Raw genomic sequence first — 24189 nt, 5'->3', positions numbered from 1 at the left:
ATTCAGGTATTTGATCTATTAGTAACACGCTTTGAGGAAATTGTTTCCTAGTTCTGAAAGTCATTTATTGTCATTCATGTTCCGTGTGGGAAGTATATCTAGAAGAACTAAAAGGAAAACTTTTGATTTTCTCTTTTTACTTTTCACTTTATTTATTTAAAAACTTTTAAAATGCCTTTTATAGGCATTTAAAATTGTTTCACTACTTCATGTCCAGTGTGATACGACATTACAATAGGATAATACAAAAAAAAATCTATCTTCTTTTTTTTTTTTTAATTAACTGCAGTATTCCAGACTTGGCAAGGCCTGTGAGTTTTGAATAAGAGCTTTTTTTTTTAATTGTGATGACATAAATTACCCATTTTCTCCTGAAATTTTACAGTTCCTGAGTGACAGTTTTCTATTACAGAACACTTTTACCTGCCATAGTGTAACTGTTAAAAGAACAACTCCTCTCCGAGAATAAATTATTTTTATAAATTGAGATGTCAGGGTACACTTTATATGAGAAAATAATTATTCATTGATTTTAGTGTTCCTGAAATTTATGACCACACATTATTGCTGTTGTAGAAGAGGAGTGTCATTTTCCTCAATCATGTCAAAACATTAAAATGATAATTAGCTTTTCTATCAGCTTTGACAGGATGTTATAATTTTGCCAATTTCATTATACAAGGATTTTGAAAAAGCAAGAGTTCATGTGTGACAGTCCACACTGCAGAATGCCCAAGTCTTCTAACCCCATTCCCTCTGATAATCAGCCCATGGCGAAGAAAGGCTGGAGCCTAAATACCTAAGTGACCTGTGCAACTAATTTGCCCCACCAACCTGTGCTACAGATGTGATCAGAAGTAGAGAAGAGGGCTACAACTCAATGCCCACCTGTGCTGCCGGTGTCACGGGTGACAGCCTTACCCACTGTGCTGCCCCCCAGATAGTTGTATTTGACCTAAACCAATAGTGTGCAAATAAAACCAAAAATACAGCTTTCATGACTGTACTGTCACATCACAAGTCATTTCTGTGATGAGATGTGTTTAGTTATTTTCCCTACACACCAACCAGTTCTCAGCACAAAGCAGCTTCTAACCTAACTGAGTTCTGACACAGTTTAGGACTCCATCCCTCCAATGCTGTCTTTGGACTTTAGACACCAAGTGTAAGGTCTCAAGTTGTGAAGTGTACTTTTCAAAGATCCTTCCAAATGCAGAAGGCAGAATGGCAGGGAGCAAGATAAATGTTCCATGTACTGAGTGCAGAAAATCCTCACCACAGGTGAAGGTTCATGACTGTAACTGACAATGACGTAACAGAAAATCACAAGGTTTTTTTTATATGCCATTCCTTTCATAATATATTAAATATGTATTACATATATAACATATGTTAAATGTGAATAAAGGTAAAAGTGTGCCACTGGAAGGCTGAAGAAAAGCCTGGTGGCAGTGCCATGAGAGGATCCTTAGGTGAGAGACTCTTTCCCACTTGTTGATGAAGATCACTGAAAAGTCCAGTCAGTCTCAGACATAAAAACGAGAATATGACCTTGTCAGGCTCGACGCTCACTGGAGCCTGAGACCTGAGAAGTTAGGAGGCATCCAGGATAGATCATGCGCTTGCAAGTTCCCAAGGCTTTGGGCCATCCTAGACAGCTTTCCCAGGCTATAAGCAGGGAGCTGATGGGGAAGCGGGGCAGCCCGGGACATGAACTGGCACCCATGTAAGATTCCAGCACATGCAATGCGAGGACTTTAGCTACTAGGCTAGCATGCTAGGCCCGATGAAAACATTCCTACAAAATGGGTATAGAATAGTCAACTTTTAGAAGCATTCCCTGTAAGTTCAAGGACAGGAAAAGAATATTATGTAAGTTTTATTCAATATTGTGCAGATAACCTTAGGTGAGAAAGAAATGCATATGAATAGGAAAAGTGGAAATAAAATTCCAGTGCTGCTACTGTTTACGTAATAAATCCAGTGGACTGCTGTTTAAGCTATTAAAAATCATAAAAAAAATAGCTTAGCCACAGTGCTTAGATGTATTTTTTCACAAGGGAGATTAGTAACTTATCTGTAGAGATTGATAACTGGTTTAGAAAATAAGCGTGATTTAAAGGAACATTGCTGTTAGTTACCAGGAAATGAACATAACAGCAAATGGACAATATTGTACAACTTAAGTGGTAGCAAAGAAGATGATCTGCATAAATACTAATGTAAATCACGTAGCTAGACATGCAGGCAAAACTAGCAAATCTTAAGCCTCTTGGAGTTTGACAGATACAATCTGAAATTCTTATAGAAGTGTGAACTGTAAAACATGAATGGCCATTATGAAGAAGGGAAAGTAAAGGAGACTCACGTTAATGCCCTATCTTACTTGCATGCCCAATGATACATGGATTTAAACCATGGGATACTGGTACAGTGACAAACAGCCCATGGACTAGAACTGAGAATCCCGAAAGAGATCTGGCACACACTTCAGGCTTACGTATACATTAGGAGCTTGATTTATAAAAATGAAGGCCTCAAACAGCAACACGATGAACGTTCTTAGAAAGTAACTGTGGCTGCCTCCATTTACATGAATGGGATAGGAAAATATTATAGCTGTAGAGCTGTGATGTTCAAACGTTTTGATCTCAAAATTTCCTTAGACTGTTAAAACTAAGAAAACGTGAATGAACCTCTATATTGTATTTGTTGTTTATTTTGCATGTGTAATAATTACTGCTTTAGCAATTTAAAGATACATTAAGATGATTAGTTTGAAAAAATCGATTTGCTAATGTAAATATGGTATTTTGTGAGAATAATTATGTTCTCCAAAATAAAAATAATTGAGTGAAAAAGTAGCATTACTCTGCATTTTTGGATAGTTTTTGTTTTGCTCTTAATGGAAGACAGCTGGATTCTCCCAGCTGCTTTTGATGCCGTATCACATACCACATAAACCCTAGAAAGCTCATTTTTACGTTTTTGAGGGAATAACAATGAAAATATTTTGACTTCATGGTCTCTCCAAATTCCAGTATCACACTTTGAAAACTATTGTGGAGGATACTTTAGAGATCTTTCTTCCCACTCCAGGCCAAAATGATGCCTTCTTCAGTAAGACATAATAGTATAAACTACACACAAGGACAAATTCATGATTTTAATTCGTTCAGTTAACAATTGTTCATCAGAAACAACAATAAATAAAATGAAAATTAAGCTGATGAGAAGATGTTTGAAATACATGTATCTGACACAAGTTCTGCATCCAGAATATATAAAGATCTGCATTAATAATCATTGATGAAAAGCCTAGTTACAGCAAATTAGGCAGCATAATCAAGGGAATTCAAATAAAATCCTGATGATTTACCAATTCATATTCATCATATTGGTGTAATAAAAGAGTTGGTTGATTCTAAGTATCTCTAAAGGATGCCAAACTGTGAGAGTTCTGTAAGTGATTGGGATGAGTGCATATTCCCATTACTATGTGGAGAAGAATTTGGGAGCATCTAGTTAAGTGTAAGGTGCATTTTATGATCTTGTCGCAAAACAGCTTTCAAATAAAACTATTGATTAGGATTTCCCTATTTGCATACCAGGAATAAGTTGCAGAAATGCCAAATTCTTAAATTCCAGAAGGTATGTTTGGGGCTGGGTTATTCTGTCTTCAAGTCCAGCAACCGCTCTGCCAGGAACCTTGTCTAATTACCTTAGTGTGCTGTACAAATTCACTTTCTGTGTGCTGTGAAGTCTACATGGTTGGGAAGTTCATTCCTAGAGACATTCTAAACGTTTATTGCAACAGTGGTGCACAAAAATGTGTTACTGTAGGATATCAGTTAAGAAATGTAGAAGAGGGAGATGAGACACAGTCCTGTTAGCTATTAAAAGGTTAGGGTTCCCACTCTATAAATGAAAGTGCCTTTGTTTGGTTCTTGTATCCAACTCAGGATTAAGGTTCCCACTGTATAAATGAGAACCGTTTCCTGCTAATACAGATCCTACCATTCACACAGAAAAATCTGGATTTAGTTGCCTGCTTCTAGCATTGACTTCGACTCGGTTCCAGCTGTTGCGAATACTTGAAATGTGAACCTGAGTGTAGGAGATTTCTCTGTTTATACCTATCTCTGTCTCTCATATAAATATTTTTAAATAAATGGTTTATTTATTGATTTATTTAGAAGGTAGACTTTTTTTTAAAGATTTATTTTTATTATTTTTTCATTGGAAAGGCGGATATACAGAGAGGAGAGACAGAGAGGAAGGTCTTCCGTCCGATGATTCACTCCCCAAGTGAGCGCAACGGGCCGATACTATGCCGATCCGAAGCCAGGAGCCTCTTCCGGGTCTCCCACGCGGGTGCAGGTTCCCAAAGCTTTGGGCTGTCCTCGACTGCTTTCCCAGGCCACAGGCAGGGAGCTGGAAGGGAAGCGGGGCTGCCGGGATTAGAACCAGCACCCATATGGGATCCCGGGAGTGCAAGGCGAGGACCTTTAACCACTTGCGCCACCGCGCCGGGCCCAAGATTTATTTATTTTTATTGGAAAGTCAGATATACAGAGAGGAGGAGAGAAAGAGAGGAAGATCCTCCATCCGATGGTTCACTCCCCAAGTGAGCGCAACGGGTCGATACTACGCCGGTCCGAAGCCAGGAGCCTCTTCCGGGTCTCCCACGCGGGTGCAGGTTCCCAAAGCTTTGGGCCGTCCTCAACTGCCTTCCCAGGCCACAGGCAGGGAGCTGGAAGGGAAGCGGGGCTGCCAGGATTAGAACCAGTGCCCATATGGGATCCCGGGCGTGCAAGGCGAGGACCTTTAACCACTTGCGCCACCGCGTTGGGCCCGAAGGTAGACTTTTATAGAGAAAGAAAGGAAGAGTTTTCCAACTACTGGTTTGCTTCCCAAAGGTTTTTTATTTATTTATTTATTTATTTTAAAGATTTTTTAAATTATTTTTTTATTGCAAAGGCAGATATACAGAAAGGAGAGACAGAGAGAAAGATCTTCCGTCTGATGAATCACTCCCCAAGTGAGCGCAACGGCTGATGCTATGCCGTCCGAAGCCAGGAGCCTCTTCCGGGTCTCCCACGCGGGTGCAGGGTCCCAAAGCTTTGGGCTGTCCTCGACTGCTTTCCCGGGCCACAGGCAGGGAGCTGGAAGGGAAGCGGGGCTGCTGGGATAGAACCAGCGCCCATATGGGATCCCGGGCGTGCAAGGCGAGGACCTTAACCACTTGTGCCACTGCTTCGGGCCCTTCCCAAAGGTTTTAACAGCCAGAGGTATGTGTGTGTGAAATCAGGAGCCAAAGCCTTCTCCTGGGACTTTCACATAAACACAGGGACTCAAGCACCTGGGCCATCTTCTACTACTTTCCCAGACACATCAGCAGAGAGCTGGATTAGAGATGAAATAGCTGGAATGTGAAGCTGCATCCATCTTTGAAGTCAGTGTTACTGGCTGAACCTCATCACAATTCCACAACACCAGCCCCCCAAATTGCTACAGTAGAAATTTCTGTGAATGAAATCTACAGTGACATATGCCACTGTAAGTGATCAAGATTATGGCTAGCAGGAAGAAGATGTATTAACATCATGAATCTTGGATTATCATGCACTAAGTAAGTCACAGCAATATTTCCATATTATTGGCAGAAATAATTACCCTAAGTCCAGGACATGTGATCCAAAGGATCAAGATCTGAGGCCAGTTTTATAGCACTGTTGCCTCAGTGCCAACCTCGGATATCGCAATATGGATTAGAATTCCAGTAGTTTCACTTCCAATCCATGTGTCTGCCAATGTGCTTAAGAAAGCAGCAGAAAATGACCCAAAGGCTTAGGCCTCTGTCCCTGATGTGGAAGACCCAGTGGACAATCCTGGTTTCTGACTTAAGCCTGTCCTTGACCTAGACATTAGTGGTTATTAGGAGTGTGGTACTACATAAGACCTCTTTATCTCCTTTTCTTTCTGTGTCACCCTACCTATCAAATCAATAGACATCAAGGACATAAAAACCAGAGTGAAGAAGTAAACTAAGGAGAAATGACAACCAAATACTCTAGGGATTGTAACTACTTTACGTTGGATTTCAGGAAAGGTTTTTCTGAGATAAACTAAAGTTCCCCAGAATTTTTCTTTTACAGCAACTACTGTTTCTGGAAGAGGGAGGGGACTCAGTCACACTAAAGATTGTAAAATCATAAAAGCTTTAAGGATTTAAAAACACACAGGAAAATAATGAAGATGGCGGAATAGTGTGAAGACACATTTAAACAGAGGAACGTTAGGGTGAAGCAGAGAGGACGCATTCCAGGAAACAGGAGAGCGCAGACCAACAGCAGAGGGGCACCTGGAAGCTGATGGACACAGGAAAGCAGCAGAGATAACAGTATGATACTGCAGTGACCAGATACCCCAGCAGCATTCAGCAAATGGTGAGCTGAACTCCACTGGCGCCCGAATGCCAACAGCAACCAGGTGGGAATGGGATTTCACTGGGAACTCGGGAGGTAAACCCAGCCAAAGAACTGCCTGTCCTACTGGTTTGTTTGATTTGAACAGGAGCAGAGACAGGGTGGCAGATCCCAAACAGATAATGTGGGAACAGGGTGGATTTCACATCCCAAACCTCCACTAAAGCCAAATTTGGTGCTATCGTGTGTAGAGAGGCAAAGGCTATGGGACTGCACTATACATGCACTAAGGTGGGACCAAACTCATTTTGAGTTCAAGGAATTGCAACGACGTGGCATCCTTCAGGTTCTACCAAAATAGGTCCAGATAGCCTCCAGACCTAATGGCCAGCAGATCAAGCACTCCACAAGCTACACATCAGGTGCAATTTGGTATAGTGTGCTGGGACAACAGTGTTCTGTGCATGCGCTATCATTCTGGGAACTGCATGAACCAGAACTAGGAAAAATGTACGGATAACATAGTAGTAATAGCACAGGATTACAGGAGGTAGAGTGCTGAGCAAGGAGCTGGGGCTATGAAGACCATTGTGGAAATCTAACATGAGAACTCACTGGAAAGGAGTGGTACAAGTGACTGCAAACAAAGAGCCAGGTACCAACTGCAATTAGCAAAATTGAACTGTAGACCTGTGGGTGACACACTTAGAAACCTGCCCCAAGGAGAAGACTCTGCTAACCAGAAGTACAATGATCAAGAACAAAAGAAGAAACAAAGGCATAATGCATATTACTGAAGACTCCCCCATGCTGGAGGCCAGCTTCAGCTGAGTTGCGAGTTCCAGTAGGGTGTGTGGAGTTGGCGATAAGAAAAGACATGGACGTTGTCACTTGGTGACCTCTTATAACAGCTCAAGAAGAAGCTGTCCTTTTTATTTACTCAGACACATTACAGACCTCTGTACGATCGTTTGTTCTATTTGTACTTCATGACTAAGTGGGTATGCACAGATGTTTGATTATTTTATTTTTTACTTCATGGTTAACCAAGTGCTCTTAAAGGTAATTCTGTAAGTTACCATAATCATTTTCTTCAAAGCAAGCCACTATTCATTCTGCAGTAGTAGCCACTGGGTGACAGCCAAGGCGCATATGATTATCTACTAATTAATAATATATTTCTACTATATTTCTATTTCTACAACTTGCCCATCATTTAATGAGAGAAGTATGTTACAGGGGAAAAACAAAAATCCAAGACAAAAGTTTCAAATATCAAATCCCCATATAAATACAGGCTCTATAACCCCATAAACAATCAAATAACAATCAAAAGCATATCTCCGATATTAATAAAATCACCCTATAATTCCTTTAGTTAAAAAAATTATAAAAGCGGCTAAAACAGCTACATTTTCTATGCTCTAAAGAGTTGCAGACACAGGCTAACCTTTTGGAGTCATACTAACTATAGTTTTTGCCATAGCAGTTTCAGCTCATACTCCCATCACTTACATTAATTTCTAAGATTCTTATCAAGCAATTTCCCAAGGCATGCTACATGTCTGGACCAGATTCTAGGGCAACAGATGGACACACAATAAGATGTCTAGAAATGGCATGGGCTTAATTGTACTCCTGTGCACAGTTAAAGGCCCACTCACCAGGACATTATCAATAACAGTAACTCCCAAGATCACATCAGTTACAGAAGCCACCTCGCAGGGGCAAACAACAATGCCTCAATAGATTACAGGATGCTTAGTGGGGTTGTTGAGTTTCCAAGCAAAAAGGGGGTGCAACTGTGTCAAGGTAGTCAGAGAGATATCTGCTGGGCCCTGCCAAACAGCTGGAAACTCCCCTGGGCCCTGCCCATCAGGGTAGCTGTTCTCTTTACACTTTTGTGTCATCCTCCTGCATGGACCCCAGCAAAGGAGCAAAAGATTTTGCCAAGCTCAGAGTTAACTAAGGAATACATTGAGAAAATGGGGGATACAGAATTCAGAAAACTCTTCATAAAGCTTACTATTAACAGTGAGAAGCACATAATACAAGAGTTCAAGGAATTTAAGGAATATGTCCACATTGGAAATTAATCAAATGAAAGCTGATATTTCAGAAGGTAAGAATACAGTGGAGCAAATTAAATGTACATTGGGGAGTCTCCAAAATAGAATGAAGAAGGCAAAAGTAAGAATCTCAGAATTGAAAGATATTTCTTGTCACCAGGGGGAAACAAACAAAAAGCTGGAAGAAGAGCTAGACCAAACTAAAAAAGGTATTCAGGAACTGAAAGACACTATTAAAAGGCCAAGTACAAGAATTATGAGAGTCCCAGCAGTTGTAGAAAGAGAAGCTGGGTTTACAAATGTGTTTAATAAAATAATGAGGGAAATTTTGCCTATTCTAGAGAAAGATTTGGGAAACAACAACAGGAAGGGGCACAGAACTCCCAACAGGCCTGATCAAAAGTGATCTTCATCACTGCACGTGATAATCAAGCCCTTTTCAATCGAACATAAGGAAAAGATCCTTAAATGTGCACGTGAAAAAAAAAAATCAATTGACATAGCAAGGAATGCCAATTAAACTCACAGGAGATGTCTCACAGGAAACTCTACAGTCAAGAAGAGAATGGAGCAACATATTCCAGATTCTAAAGCAAAAACTTGTCGGCCCAGAATAAAGTGCCCAGCAAAGTTTTCCTTTGTCTTTGAAATTGAAATAAAATTCTTCCATAGTAAAGAAAAGTTAAAAGAATTTACCTCTTTCAAACCTGCCCTACAAAGGATACTTAAAGATGTTTTCCTGGCAGAGAAGAGGAATAGCACCCACCAAAATCAAAGGCAAAAGTGAAGAGCATCCCAGTAAAATCACAACAGAAGACTAAATTAGTGAACAACCCATTGCTAAAATGACAGGACCAAATTACCACCCATTCATATTAACCCTGCATGTAAATGGCTTAAAATCATCAATCAGAAGTCGTAGATTAGCAGGCTGGATGACAAAAACAAATCTCATCTATTTGTTGCCTACAGGAGACACACAAAACCAGCAAAGATCAGCAGAAACTATCTCATGGATTTTTCATGACTGTGTAGTGGAGACTGACATGTCCAGATGTGAGGATACTGTGCAGTGTGCATCTGCACTTCTGGATCGAGGGTGGAATCCCAGTGAAACTGTTGGATTTGTCTTAACAATGGGATGCTGAATTTCTGCTATTGTCCATGCCTGCAATGATGGATTTATGACTGTTTATGAGGAACTATGCTGTTGTAATGATATGGGAGAAGTCAGTGAGGGTGATGGATTAGGGCAAGGGGTGGGGGAAATCCCAAGGCCTATCAAACTCTATAATAAAAATAGTAATGATATGATAATAATAGTAAGAAAAAATACGAGATGGGCAGGGAAATATTTTTTAATAAGCATTTATCTTCCAAGAGGGCTAATGTTCAGTCTCTGAGCCTTTTATAGCCCTTGAAATCAATTGATCTGACCCTGCTAATTCAACCGAATGAGGGATTAATAAATCTGTATCAATCTAATTTTTCAGTTAATGTTGTTGTATGATCCTTGACTGATTATAAACATCTAAATAACCCTCAGCAGAAAAATAGTTCCCCATCCATGAAGGGGCAAAATCAATTTACAAAACTGTTTTGATACTATCAGAAGGGAGATCCTGGAATGTTTCCAGTAGTAAGGGAAACTTATCAAATCAGTTATATAATACCCATCTTTTCCATTTAACATATATAATAAAAACGTCAGTTAACTTTATATTTAGTGTTTGAATTATTTCAGTGAACATTTATTAAAATCTTCATTTTTAAGGGCTTCCATTGAGACATTTGCACCTCACATCTTGTATAATTTCACCATTATCTTAATGTTTTTATTCCCAGATTGTCCTACATATTGTTTGTATTTACATAAAAATTTTTAATTACTACACAATAACCGTAAATATATATGGGATATATCATGTTAATTTAAACTGTGAATACAGTGAAGCATGAACCAATTGAAATAATCAATATCACCTCAAACATTTGTCGTTTCCTCATATAAGAACATTGAAAATTCTTTCTTCTAGATACTTTGCAATGTATATAAAATTGTCTATGAGGTTTTGTTTCTTTATTTGAAAACCCATTTTATTTAAAAATATTTAAAACTTAATTTGAAAGCCCATTTATTTTAGCGAGGGCATGTGGTAGAGACAGAGATCTTCCATTTGCTGGTGTACTCCATAAGTGATCAGTGCTGAGCCAGGCCAGACCCAGCAGCTAGGACCTTCATGCATGTCTCCCACATGAGTGGCAGGGGCCCAAACACCTGAGCCATCTTCTGGTGCTTTTCCTAGGCCATTAGAAGGGCAATGGATTGGAAGTGGAGCAGCTAGAACATAAAGCAGGACACAAACTGGGTACCCATATGGGATAGTGGGGGCAGATTTTCCTACTTAGCCATAATACCAACACCTGTATAACACATTAGTATTAAATATAGCCACCCTGTAGTAGTATAGGAAGCTGCAATCTTGGACTTGTCAGCCAACCTTTTGTAGATGTGTATAAGGGCCTGATGCTTACGATTGAGCTATTACTATATATATATATTTTTTTTGCTGATACTGATTTGTTAAAGTCAATGATATCAGTTTTATATATACAGACAGTTAAACTGATCTTTGCCTTTGGAGTTTATGGTTAACTAATTGAAATAATGTTCATTTCTTCAATGTGAGAGCTTTTCAACTCTAATTTGCCATATTGTTTCTTATCACCCAACCTTTAATTTCATGAAGTCTCTCAAGATTTTGTGTTTTTCAGCACAGTATTACCTTAAATCAGCTTATCCAAAAATGTGATTGATTGGTTCCTTTGCAATTACTCTCGTTTGAAAATATTACAGATATTTGAGAAAATGCTGCAACCACATTTGTAACTGACTATCCCAGTTCTTTTGGATTAGAAATAATTCTTCGCCCAGAGCAGTAGCTCAGTGGTAAAATCCTCACTTTGCATTCACTGGTTTGCCAGTTGGGTGTCGATTTGTATCCCAGCTGCTTCACCTCTCATCCAGCTCACTTCATTTGGCCTGGAAAAGCAGCAGACGATGGCCCACGGTCTTGGGACCCTGCACACGTGTGGGTGACCTGATGGTAAAAGTGCCTGGCTCCTGACTTCAGATCAGCTTAGCTCTGGCTTTTTGCAGTATGAGTAAGAAGCATTTCTGGCCCTCCTTTTCTTTGTAAAGATGTATTTCCAATAGAATAAATAAGCCTAAAAAAATAGAATTCTCCATACACTTCTTTTCAGAGTGGATTTCAAAGATTTAGACATCAAAGCAATACAACCCAAATTAGGTATCAGTATGCCAATCAAGCAAAGGGTTAATTAGCAACACTAGATACAGAATTGAAATGAATACACACCACATCACAGTTTGGAAATGATTGAGATTTTTATTTGTATATTCCAACAATCTAATTTTCTTAAGTGCCTAATTTTTATTAAAGTGCAATATTATTTGTGTGGGAAATGCAACAAATTTACATGTTTGAGTTCTGAGAATCATGCTTTTAGTTTCTTATAAGAACCATTTAGAACATGATGTGTTTAAATTTCAGATGTTTTGCATTTAAAAACAGTAGTGTTAAACTAATCAATATTATGTCAGAAGTCCCGCAGACTTTAAGGTATAACCACATAATCAGTACAAGTAATGATTTTGTCCTGAATTATATACATATTTGCATTAAGTGGTGTATAAGTGAAATAATTTCATCTTAATAACAGGTGTTTCTGGGAAATGAGTTTTAAAAAGACTGTTTTGTACAGCTTTTGGTACTTTGAAGTTGCAAATAAGGGGTAGTGAACCTGGATGCTACTTAAAAAGGAGAAACAAACACATAAAGCAAAAATGAGCTGTGTTCCTACTATAAGTGTAGTGAGGGTTAAAGTCAGACACTTAACCTAGCAGAGAAGTTATGCCTTGGGGCTATCGGAAGATTCACGAAAAAACTTCTCAGTTATTAATGTGAAGCTGTCAAGATTGATAAAACTTTTGACCAAAAGTGTTGCTAAGTATTTCTTTAGAAAATTATTTATTTTCATTGGAAAGGCAACTTTTTTACAGAAAAATGGAGGGACAGAATGATCTTCCATCTGCTGATTCACTCCCAAAATGGCCCCAGTGGGTCTGAGCCAGTCCAAAGCTAGGTGCAGTGTCCCAAGTTTTTGGACTGTATTCCACTGCTTTCCCAGGTCTCAATCAGGGAGCTGCTCCAGATGTGGAATATCCAGGATTTAAACCAACACCCATATGGGTTTCTGGCGCTTGGAGGTGAAGGATTGGCTTATTGAGCCATTGTGCCAGTCCCTAAGTGTTTAATACTAAATTAAATACTTAATACTGAAATACCAGACTTGAGCTGCTTCTTTTTTTTTAAGATTTTATTTTAGATTTATTTATTTTTATTGGAAAGGCAATTATACAGAGAGGAGGAGCAATAGAGAGGAAGACCTTCCATCTGATGATTCACTTCCCAACCAGCCGCAACAGCCGGTGCTGCGGCAGTCTGAATCCAGGAGCCAGGAGCTTTTTCTAGGTCTCCCACACTGGTGCAGGATCCCAAAACTTTGGGCCGTCCTCAACTGCTTTCCCAGGCCACATCATAGCTGGATGGGAAGATGGGCGTCTGGCATTAGAACTGGCGCCCATCTGGGATCCTGGCACATTCAAGGTAAGGACTTTAGCCACTAGGCTATCACACCAGGCCCGAGCTTCTTCTTAAAGGCCATCATTGTGGTGCAACAAATTGAGCTGCTCCACTTCCCATGCTGCTCTCGGCTGATGTCCCTGGAAGAGCAACAGAGGTTAACTCAGGTGCCTGGGCACCTGCAACGCATATGGGCGTCCCAGAGGAAACTCCTGGCTACTGACTCTTGACTTTGACCTGTCCCCAACCCATTATTGCTGTTTGGAGAGTGAATCAGCCGGTAGATGAACTCTCTTTGTCTTCCCTCTCTTTCTCTGTAACTCTGCCTTTCAAATACATAAATCTTAGAGAGAAAAAGAAAGAAAAGCATAAGAATCAAGTTTGTTTTGTCTTACTGTTTTTGGAGGTTCACAGTCTGCGATTCAGCAGCCCCTTAGTCTGGCTGAAAGTGTGTCAAGGAAGGATCACGTTACTTGCTAGGAAATAAACGGGATGCAAACTCTTCCTCTACCCTTCCTGTGGTCTCCTGAGAATGTTGCCAAGGGGCTGCACCCTTGCTCTGGAATCACTTACTAGAGCCTCCACCCTCAATCCATTACCAGTATAAAGCTTTGGTGTTTAAATGTCCGCTTAAGTTTGAGGAGCTAAATTCTGTTCAAATGTGACAGATTTGATGTGAACGCACTATTCATTGTGGCAGCATAAATATTGGGATCAGAGGAGGTGCTTAGTATCAAAGACATTTTAACAAATTGAGCTTAAAATCTAGTTACTGTTTATGTGTGACAGATGTTGCTATGGAAATAAGACCACCAGAGACTCCGTAGCCACTTGTGGAAAGGAAGTAACCTTTTTTCTAGAGAACATTGGCCAAGATCTCTCTCTCTGATGGCTGAACTCCAAGGTTCTTTTGCCAGTAAGCTTTTATAGGGTTAAATCACAGGGTTTTGCATGGTCAGGCAGGCAAGCATGCAAGGGAATGCAGAAGCAAAGACTCAGCTGTTAGCCATGAGCTGTCAAAACATTACTGCACAGTTCCTAGCACCTTCTAGTCTGCAGTATAAGCCGTCCTCTACGTGACCTACGTGCGAGCCTGTTTTTCACTGGGGCCTTTATGCAAGCCTACTTTTGCCCTTCAGGTGGTTGAGAAGCATCTTATCTAAATTTTAGAAGAGGTGCTTCCTGCACTGCGTACAGGGCGTTGGCTTCAAAAGCTAATATGGAACAAAGTTCTCTTACAGGGTTAAAACAGAGAGGACTTCCTCAAAATGGAGCTTACCCCCTTGATTAGAGTCCATTTCCCACAGGTAACAACAATATCCGCAGCTAGAAAAAAGGCAGGAAAATTACATTTTTGGAGAAATAATCAACCCAAGACCCCCTATTGATTTAACACAGAACTGGCAATTTGCAGAAACGGGTGATACATTTTCACCTCCAAAGTTTCAGTTTCACTTAATATTTTGTTTAGGTCATTTAGATTATGAATATTATATAATATCAAAATAATGTTTATATTTTTATTAATTTTCAAGATAACATTCAGTTTTCAGGAGCAGTAATAGATGTTTCACTAAAGAATTATAGTGGGAGTATTGAGAGAATTTAGATTTTATTCCTGGACTGTATAGTATTAAGTTTTTACATCAAGTAAGCTTTATAGAAATCTCAAGAATATTTGAATGTTCCTAGCAATGTAATAATCTCAGGAATTTCAGGATGTTAAAAAATGTGTGTTGGGAGACAAGTATGTATCTGAAATGCCGATGATACCTAATTGTTCCCTTCAGTGTCATGAAGACCCTGTATTGCATATGTCCTCATGTGTCCTTTCTTTTCTTGTAGGTCTCTTTTATTCAAAACCTTGTATTTTGTGTGGAAAGAGTTTACCGTGTCCCTGACTTCGGTGTATGGGAAAGAGGAAGCAAATATAATAACGGCAGTACAGAGCTACATTCCAGGTAATGTGCTGGTTTCTGGGTCCCTTTTTCTTTCTTTCTTTTTTTTTTAATTTTGTAAAGATTTATTTTCATTGGAAAGTCAGATATACAAAGAGGAAGATCTTCCATCCAGTGATTTACTCCCCAAACGACCACCACAGCCAGAGCTGAGTCACTCTGAAGCCAGGAGCCAGGAGCCTCTTGCGGATCTCTCACACAGGCACTGGGTCCCGAGGCTTTGGGCTAGCCCAAAGCTTTTCCAGGCCACACACAGGGAGCTTAATGGGAAGTGGGGCTTCAAGGATTAGAACCAGTGCCTGTATGGAATCCTGGCTGTTAGCTATTGCACTGGACCCTGGGGTTCCTTTTTGTTATTTAAAACATATGAAATTTCAATATGAACGAAAATCAAAGCATTAGATTGGAACTGTGTAATTTTTTTAACCATGTTAATTTTCTAACACCTACGACTTGGTGAATTCCACTTAAAATGAGAGTCTGGGAGTCCACTCACAGAGCCCTTTAATAAATGAAGACAAGTGAGAGGGCCCTTGCCCAATCTGCTGAGGTATTATGCATATCAGCAGCCCTTATCGTTAGTCTGCAGTTGGGTTTTTCTGCTTAACCATATCATTTTCTTTTTCCTCTTCAAAATTATATAATTTGAAATGTCAAGCACATTGGAAGTTTGAAACTCCAGTTGTATATGCGTTGCATGTAAAATTTCCTTCCCTGTTCTAGAGCTATTTTTATCCTAACCACAGATTCCTATATCCTTCAGTAACACAACATTCAGTATCGGCTGTAGACACTGTGCTCAACATCTTGAACTGTATCTTAGTGTGTTTGAAGAAACAGCAAGAGCTGATGACTGATACTGTTAAGGAATTTCCTTTAATCCTTACTTTTGAAGAAGTAACATTCTTGATTAATGGCATTTTTAATAAATCCTACTTTTATGCCTCGGAAGTCATGTTTTACATTGTAGCTCATCAGATACACATTTTGGGAAAAGACGTACTAAACGAATTGAAACAGGGCTTTGGCCCAGCAGTTAGGATGCTGCACGAGATGCGTGTGTTACTGCCTGAGTTTGAGTCCCAGTTCTGCCTTGGATTCCAGTTTCCTGCTGATATTCACCCTGGTAGGCAAAAGATGATGACTCAAGTGCTTGGCTCCCTGTTGCATACGTAAGAAACCCACTTAGCGTTCAGGGCTCCGAGCTTGGGCCCGACCTAATCTTGGTCTTGGTGCACATTTGGGGAGTAAAGCAGCAGAGTTCTGTATGCCTGTCTCTATTCTTGTCTGTCTGTATTATTTTCTCTCTCTTTCATATACAATGAGAGGAAGCAAGTCAATATTTTTTAAAATAAAGCAAATATCGTCACTGTAAGCTGGTTTGGGTTGTTGATAATTACATAAGATAGAAGGAATAATTTAGAACGTAATGGTTAAGTACCTGCAGCTGTATACTTTTTGAACAGGCAGACTAATCACATATAAAAAAATAAGCTGATATGATATATTTACTAAAGTAAAAATTGTTCCAGATCATTCACTGTATAACCAAAAGCAAGGTTTTGTAAACTTCCTGTGCCTCGGTTGAAGATCATAAGTTTCAAATTTTAAAGTTATTCCAATGGTTGAGTTAGTCTAGCTAAATGATGTAACTCTTTGGCCTTAGTAAGAACTAGAGTGCTAGAATGCTTGCACATTTAAAATAATTTTCCATTAACAAAGCCTGAAATTTTAAAGAAAAGTTTCGGATTAAACCTGATACTCCTACACCTTTCTCTTTAAGTATAATTTTTCTTAAAATAAGATTGACCATTTTTACAAAATAGAGCAAAACAGTAGCAACCAGTGAGGAAGTTAGAGTAACCTATGGAAGCTCAGTTCACACATTATACAAACTAAGAGATCGTAAAAATAGAAAGATAGTGTTTGTTAGATTCGCCGACCACCAGGGAAAGAATAATTCAGCCGAATATGTGAGAAGAATTGAGATGGCCTTTATTTCGGGGAACCACGTTCAGGGGCTTCCCTTCCCCATGTGGCAGACAGACAGACGTGAAGGAGTGGGCTGCATGGGAAGGAGAGCGCGGAGGAGACGGAGAAGGGGCCCTTTTAAACTCTCCTTGACACGGAAGCCGAAATGGGGGGCCTTATTGGTGGGGGGATGTGGGTCTGTGCCCCTCATTCTTGCAACGGTGGTCTCACCACCTGAGGGGCCCACCAGAATTCCGCCATCTGTCCTGGGTTTGGTTGGAGGTAAACTCTGCCCTCCTCTGGTTACCATGGTAACCATCAGTATTATATTTCTGACATCTTCCTAATCAAATTCGCAACATTCCAGGTATCAGTCAAATTATAAGAAAGTGAGTCTGATTAATTAGGCTGAGTTTTAAATGCTTTTGTTTTTTTGTTTTGTTTTTTGTTTGTTTGTTTGTTTTTTTGTTTTTACTTGTTTAGTTGTCATTTTCTGGTCTGTTCCTTATGTTTTACTACTCCCTACATGTGCAATGATCTGATTGCACTGCATTTAGGTTCAGATTAAATTTTTTGTGTTGTTAAAGACTGATTGATTTGTGGATTCATGAGCCCTTAGGGGTGTGGGATCCGATGGTGCTTGAATCGCCTGGCCTGGATCCTGGGATCTGCCTGCGAGGTGGGTGCTGGGTTTGTGAGCCCCTAGGGTTGGGGACCAGGTGGGGCTTGGTGTGCCTGGCCTGAGTCCTGGGGCCTGCCTGTGCGGAGGGTGCTGGTTTTCTGAGCCTCGGGGGTGAAGGATCCAGTGAGTTCCGGATGCCAGGCCCGGGTCCTGGGGCCCACTTTGGAGATTGGTGCTGGGTTCTTGAGCTCCGGGAGTGGAGGCTCCTGTGGGGCTCAGGTGGACTGGCCCTAATCCCTTGGCCCACCTGAGTGGTGGGTACTGGGTTCGTGAGCCCCAGGGACAGGAGTCTGGCAGGGCTTTGCTCGCCTGGCCTGGGTCCTGAGGTCCACATGTGAGGTGCATGCCAGGTGATCCCTGGAAGTGGGGATCCGGTGGGACTCAGATTGTCAGATCCTGTTTCACTGCCAGCGAGTAAAGAAGGTGTAGTAGTGGAAGCAGACCCTGCTGTAGTAGTGGAAGCAGACCCTGCTGCACATGGAGAGTATGGTAGCCCATTTGGTACCACAGCAAAGGAAGGACAGAGCAAATTGGACAGCTACCGGAGCAAACAATAACAGCAAAAATCTGGGAGATTTGAGCTCGACTATGTCAGCCAATGGACATTGAGAGTGTTGCCTCACCCTTGGATTGGAGAAAAAGACAGAATTTCAGAACTATCCAAACCGCTTGATCAGAACCCTCAGAACGTACACACTAACAGAGTGGGATCCAGGGTTGATATTGGGTGATGGGTCCCTATCCCTGGGTACTAGGGAACTTGGGGAGGCTGGATGTGGCTTCCCCCCCTCCTCCACAGAGAAGATGAAAAAGAGAATGAGGAAACTATGATTTCACCCACTTTTCCCTAACCTTCAATGCTTCCCACCCTGGTCAACCATGTAATCATCTTAAAAAAAAAATTGATTGATTTGAAAGTCATAGTTACAGAGACAGGGAGTGTGAAGCACACACACACACAGAAACAAACATAGCAGAGACAATCTTCCATCTGCTGATTTACTTCCCGAATGGCTGCAATGGCCAGGGCTGAGGCAAGCCTAAGGCAGAAGACAAGAGTTCATCTCTATCTCGCACGTAGTGGAAGGGGCCCAAATGATTGGGCCATCTTCTGCTGCTTTCCCAGACATTAGCAGGGAACTGAATGAGAAGTACAGCTTTAGGAAGCAAAGTCACATTCATATGATGCAGGAATTGCAAGCAGCGACTTTACCTGCTGTACCACAGTGCTGCTCCAAGAATGAACTACGTACACTAGAAGTTTCTCTGCTTCTTAAAAATGTGGTGAACTCAGAAAGAGCCTTGTGAGACTGTTGGGACATCCTAATTGAAAACAGAAGTTTTCTACTTGTTCTTATGTCCCTGAAGTACCAATCCTTAAATTGAATAAGGATTTTGTTTTAGGGCTGGAAAAATAATCATGTGAGATTCTTTGCTACTTTTTGCAAAATTAATCTTAATTGTACTAGGCCGGTTCTGTTCAAATGGCTGGGAAATGGCATTTGCCACTTAGTTTTGAATGATGGGTTTCCACTGATAATTATCTATGGCATAATATTTTACAACACCCATCAAGGACTTTAACTTTTTTTTCAAACGCTTCTTAGTCCAGGTCACCACAAGCCTGTTTGGGTATGTCATTTCTGGTGCCAATTGGATGTGTTTTGCAACAGCAGGAGAACTGTGCTCCATGGTGCCTAGGGACACAGTGATGACAGTGATGGGAAGGAGGCTGGTATTTTTCCATACTGAGGCCTGGGTAATGGAATGTGTAGCTGCTGCTGGGATCAAGTTATATAGCTTTTGGTCAATTGTTGCTATAGATTAGCTGTGAACTCTCTTGGCCTAATTGGAACTGTATTTTTTTTATACAATTAATGCAATATTCTCCTTATGTTGTTCTCAGTTTTGGACAGCTTAAATTAATATATATGGGTGCTTCTCAACTTGTCTTTGGCTTATGTCCTGATAAACCCATCACTGATTGAAAATGTGTCAAAACTGGATTTAGGGTCTGTCACTGTGGCCCAGCATATTAAACCACTGCCCACAACACTGATATACTCTCCATGCGCAGTAGTGTCTGCGTCCACATGCGAGGTGCATGCTGGGTTCGTGAACCCCGCAGGTAGGGGACCCAATGGGGCTTAGATGTCTGATCCTGGTCCTTGGACCTGCCCGCAAGTGGAAAAGGTGTAGCAAAAATCCAAGAGCCTTGATTTGTTTAATGCTTTGCTCAGATCCATGTTGATCTGCTTTGTTTGGACTTCAGATTTGCTGATATCCCTTCAGTACAACTTCCTGAATTGTTTGCTGTTTCTTAGATAAACTCCAGAAGCGTGGTTTTGTGTTACCTCATCAATACTCCCTGCCTGTTTAGCAGAATCCACTGTAACTGCAGCTTTGACCTTCCTGGGCTTCAGTGAAAGGCTCCGTTGCTCTGAATCAGGAGGATTCTCTTGACCTTTTTCCTGTGCTGCCATTCCCTTCACTTGCTTGCCTGGTTTTTCTCCTGGCTTCTCTCTTAGGGAATCCAGAGCTGTTTCAGGCTTCTTTCTTCTGTTCGATACGCAAGTCTTTCAATATCCTTGTATTTTTATTTCTATGAGAGTACTTTTGAAAAAAGAGTGGAAAATTGAATTATTAAAAGTATTTTGATGCAAAAAAGTTTCAAATCCATTCATAGTTTTCTCATGCTATATACATTTTGATGAAGTCTCTTCATTTGTTATTGGGTGTAATTACATTTTCCTCCATGCTGTCTTGCCTGTTTTTGGTGCCAATTCTTAACGCACAATTACATATTTACATAGGTTTTTTTTTTTGGCTCAAGATTACATTTATTATTTTTTTAAATATCTTTATTTTTATTACAAAGTCAGATATACAGAGAGGCAGAGGAGAGACAGAGAGGAAGATCATCCGTCCAATGATTCACTCCCCAAGTGAGCGCAACGGCCAGTGCTGTACCAATCCGAAGCCGGGAACCAGGAACCTTTTACAGGTCTCCCATGTGGGTGCAGGATCCCAAAACCTTGGGCCATCCTTGACTGCTTTCCCAGGCCACAAGCAGGGAGCTGGATGGGAAGTGGAGCTGTCGGGATTAGAACCAGTGCCTATATGGGATCCTGGCACATTCAAAGCAAGGACTTTAGCTGCTAGGCTATGATGCTGGGCCCAAGATTACATTTATTTATTTGAAAGGCTGAGTTACAGAAAGAGAATCTTCCATCTGTTTAGTCACTCTTCACTCCCCAAATGACCACAATGGTTAGGTTTGGGCCAGGCTGAAACCTGGATTCATCCAGGGACTCCATCCTGGTCTGCCAGAGGCATGGCAGGAGCTCACGTAGTTGGGCCACCTTATATTGCTTTCCTGGGAGCATTATCCAGGAGCTGTAATTAGAAGTGAAACAGTTGGGATTTAATCCAGCACTCCTGTGTGATGCCAGGGTCCCAGACAGTAGCTTAGCCCACTGCACCACAAAACTGGACTGCTTTCCACATTTAATTCAAATATTTTAATGTTTAATGTTAAGGACATTCCTGTTCTTTGAGGATACCTTTAAACTCATGCCTTTTTTGTTCTGGAAAACAAATGAATATTATGGAATGTGAATTTTACTGTTAAACGTTAACCGAATTTTTGGTTGTTGGGAAGCAAGAATGAAAAACTGCATTGAGTAAGTTAGTTATATGGACAAGTGCCCATGTAGAAAGAAATACTCTTGAACTATTAACTCCTAAGTTACATTTTAGACATAATTTCCTCTGTTTGTTTGAAGGCTTGCTTTAAAAGCAATGATATTTAAAATTTGACTTTTCAATTTTTTAATGTTCTGTTTAATTTTCATATAAGGGCAAACTGGCACTAGAACACTAGGTAAATAACTACTGTGGGACAGTTTTACTCAGTTTGAGATTTTTTTCTTGATTTTAATTCCATTTAGTGATTATTATAAAATATATAATATCCATATAATTATACAATATGTAATTTATATAGTAATCACTATATAATACTTCATATGTATTTTTATATAGTAGGCAATAATCACTATATATAATACTTTCTTTTTTTTTTTTTTTTTTTTATTGTTGCTTACACTGTATTATGTAGTACAGTTTTATAGGCGCTGGGGATTCTTTCTATATAATTTTTATGTAATAATTATGTAATAATCACTATATAGAATTAAAATCAAGAAAAATCCTATATAAAATGTTACCTAGTTACTCCTAGGTCATTTTTGATGTCCCAGTCATTGAACTTCCAGAAAGGCTGCCATTGATCTACTCTGCTTCAGTTTAATTGCTTTCATCATTTTGAACAATTCATGAGCGTACCTTGAGGCTGCAATCCTGTACTATCCCGGCTCTTTTAGGATGTGTGACTGTGTAGCTTAGGTTATTAAGGCATGGTATTAATTGCAGGAGATTATTTATTTATTTCTCACATCTAAGAATTACTTTTGTGGATTCAATGGTGGTTTATAAATGCCTTAATCCAAACTCATCATCTTTTCTATAAAAACTTTGATTTTATGTTACAAATCACTTTATTATACACTTTCTCTCATGCTAATGTTACTTTATTTTCATCCTCGTAAGTTCACAACAAAAGATGTTTTCATACAACCATTAATCAGTAGTGTTGTATTAGTAATAGTCATGTAGTTTTAATATATTTAATGCCTAATAATATAATAAATTAATTTCTGAGAATATCTTAAGTTTGTGAAGATTTGTTTATTTGTTTGAAAGGCAGAGTTACAGAGAGAAAGGGAGAGTCAGAGAGAATGAAGTTTTCCGTTCTCTGCTTCGCTCCCCAAATGGTAGAAATGACCAGTAATGGAGCAGGCTGAAGCCAAGCACGTGGAACTCTCAGGTGTCCGACATGGGTGCCTGGCACTTGAGCACGTAAGCACCTGACCAGCCTGTTGCTGCTTTCCCAGTTGTAACTGAAAGAAGCTGGTTTCAATGTTGAGCAGATAGGACTCAAACCAGCACTCATTATGAGATGCTTAATTCTCCTTAATTCTTTTAAGAATGTATATTTTGTTTGTTAGTAAGATCTCACTAGGAGTTATCTGAGTTTGTAAATATGCATTGGCACAGAATGAAATAACCAGTGGATAATAAATTAGCATAGTGATGAATTTCTGTGAAGTCTAATTATTTAATGAATCGCGTTGGGAAACAAAGTTGAAATGGAGATAACTAAATAAACATTTACTCTAGCCCAGGTATGCCATTGTTCCTCTCATAATGCTAGATATTCAGAAGACAATTTCCACTTTTGTCTCTCAGTTCTTTTTGCAGCTTTGTTAAGGAGAGAACCTTGGGCTGGCTCCATTATATCGATTGTAGTGCAGGGTTCTTACGTATGAATATTTTCACATTATTCACATTATTGTATTTACACATATTCTTTCTCACTATCTTCCTTCTTCCCTTCCTATCTTGCTTTCATATATCAGTTTAATTTTTTTTTCAATCTTTCTGTTTTTAAGAATGATTTTTCTATGTAGACGATATTTTAGGATAGGTCTGTTATTGGCAACATGTCTTATTTTTCTTTCATTTGAACAAGTTCATCTTTAAGATTTTCTTATTTTTCTTGGAAAGTAAGATTCACAGAGAGAAAAATAGATAAATTCTTCCATCCACTGTCTCACTCCCCAAGTGGTCACAATTTGCAGTGGCCGGAGCTGAGCCGATCTGAAGTCAGGAGCCAAGAGCTTCTTCCTGGTCTCCCACGTGGATGCAGGGTCCCAAGGCTTTGAGCCATCTTCTACTGCTTTCCCAGGCCGCAATCAGGGATCTGGGGAAGAGAAATGCAACAGCCGGGATCCGAACCTGCACCCATATGGGATCCTTGCGCTTGCAAGGCAAGGACTTTATATAATCAGCTATCACACTAGGCCCCTTATTTTTCTTTCATTTTAAACTGTCTGGATTTTGAGTTTTTAAAATGTCGTTTACTTTTTGTGTTTATCTGTTGGCTTGAATGGCAGTATAACCTAGAGAGGTAGAGTCAGAGAGAGAGAGAGAGATCTTTCAACACTCCATCCAGGTCTCTCATGAAGGTGGCAGGAACTTGAGATAGGGTCAGTTCCCTCCTAGGTGTGTTGGCCCAAAGATGGCTGAAGGCACAGGCAGCACTCAGCCTCAGGCAGCCCAGTACTTTAACCTTTGGAACATGCTCCTCTCTCCTCCTTTTTTCCCTTAAGGCTGTATTTTGCTGGTCTGAGACACTGAGTAGGAAGTTCTTGTCCTTCAATTATCAAACTGCCCTATCCACTAGCCTTGCAAGTGGTTTCTTGTAAGGAATCAGAACTGTCACTTTAGTCTTTTGTTCCTCTCCAGCTGTCTTGTTTGGCTGCTTTCCCCATTTTTCTGTTTTGTTTTTGT

General features: G+C 40.1%; 1 protein-coding gene across 4 annotated transcripts in view; it reads left to right on the top strand.

Moving 5' to 3' along the window:
* The window catches only part of PHKB (phosphorylase kinase regulatory subunit beta), a 221839-nt gene that overhangs the window by 68841 nt on the left and 128809 nt on the right, over window positions 1-24189 (top strand). For all 4 annotated transcript variants that reach the window (XM_040982753.1, XM_040982754.1, XM_040982756.1 and 1 more), the window contains one exon: window positions 15010-15125. In XM_040982753.1, coding sequence (XP_040838687.1) covers window positions 15010-15125 — 116 coding nt within the window. The remainder of the gene's footprint in view (window positions 1-15009; window positions 15126-24189) is intronic.

Source organism: Ochotona curzoniae, unplaced genomic scaffold (assembly GCF_017591425.1).
Source record: "Ochotona curzoniae isolate NIBS_2020 unplaced genomic scaffold, NIBS_Ocur_1.0 contig_3622, whole genome shotgun sequence".
Lineage (NCBI taxonomy): Eukaryota > Metazoa > Chordata > Mammalia > Lagomorpha > Ochotonidae > Ochotona > Ochotona curzoniae.
This window is presented reverse-complemented; position numbering and strand designations above follow the sequence as displayed.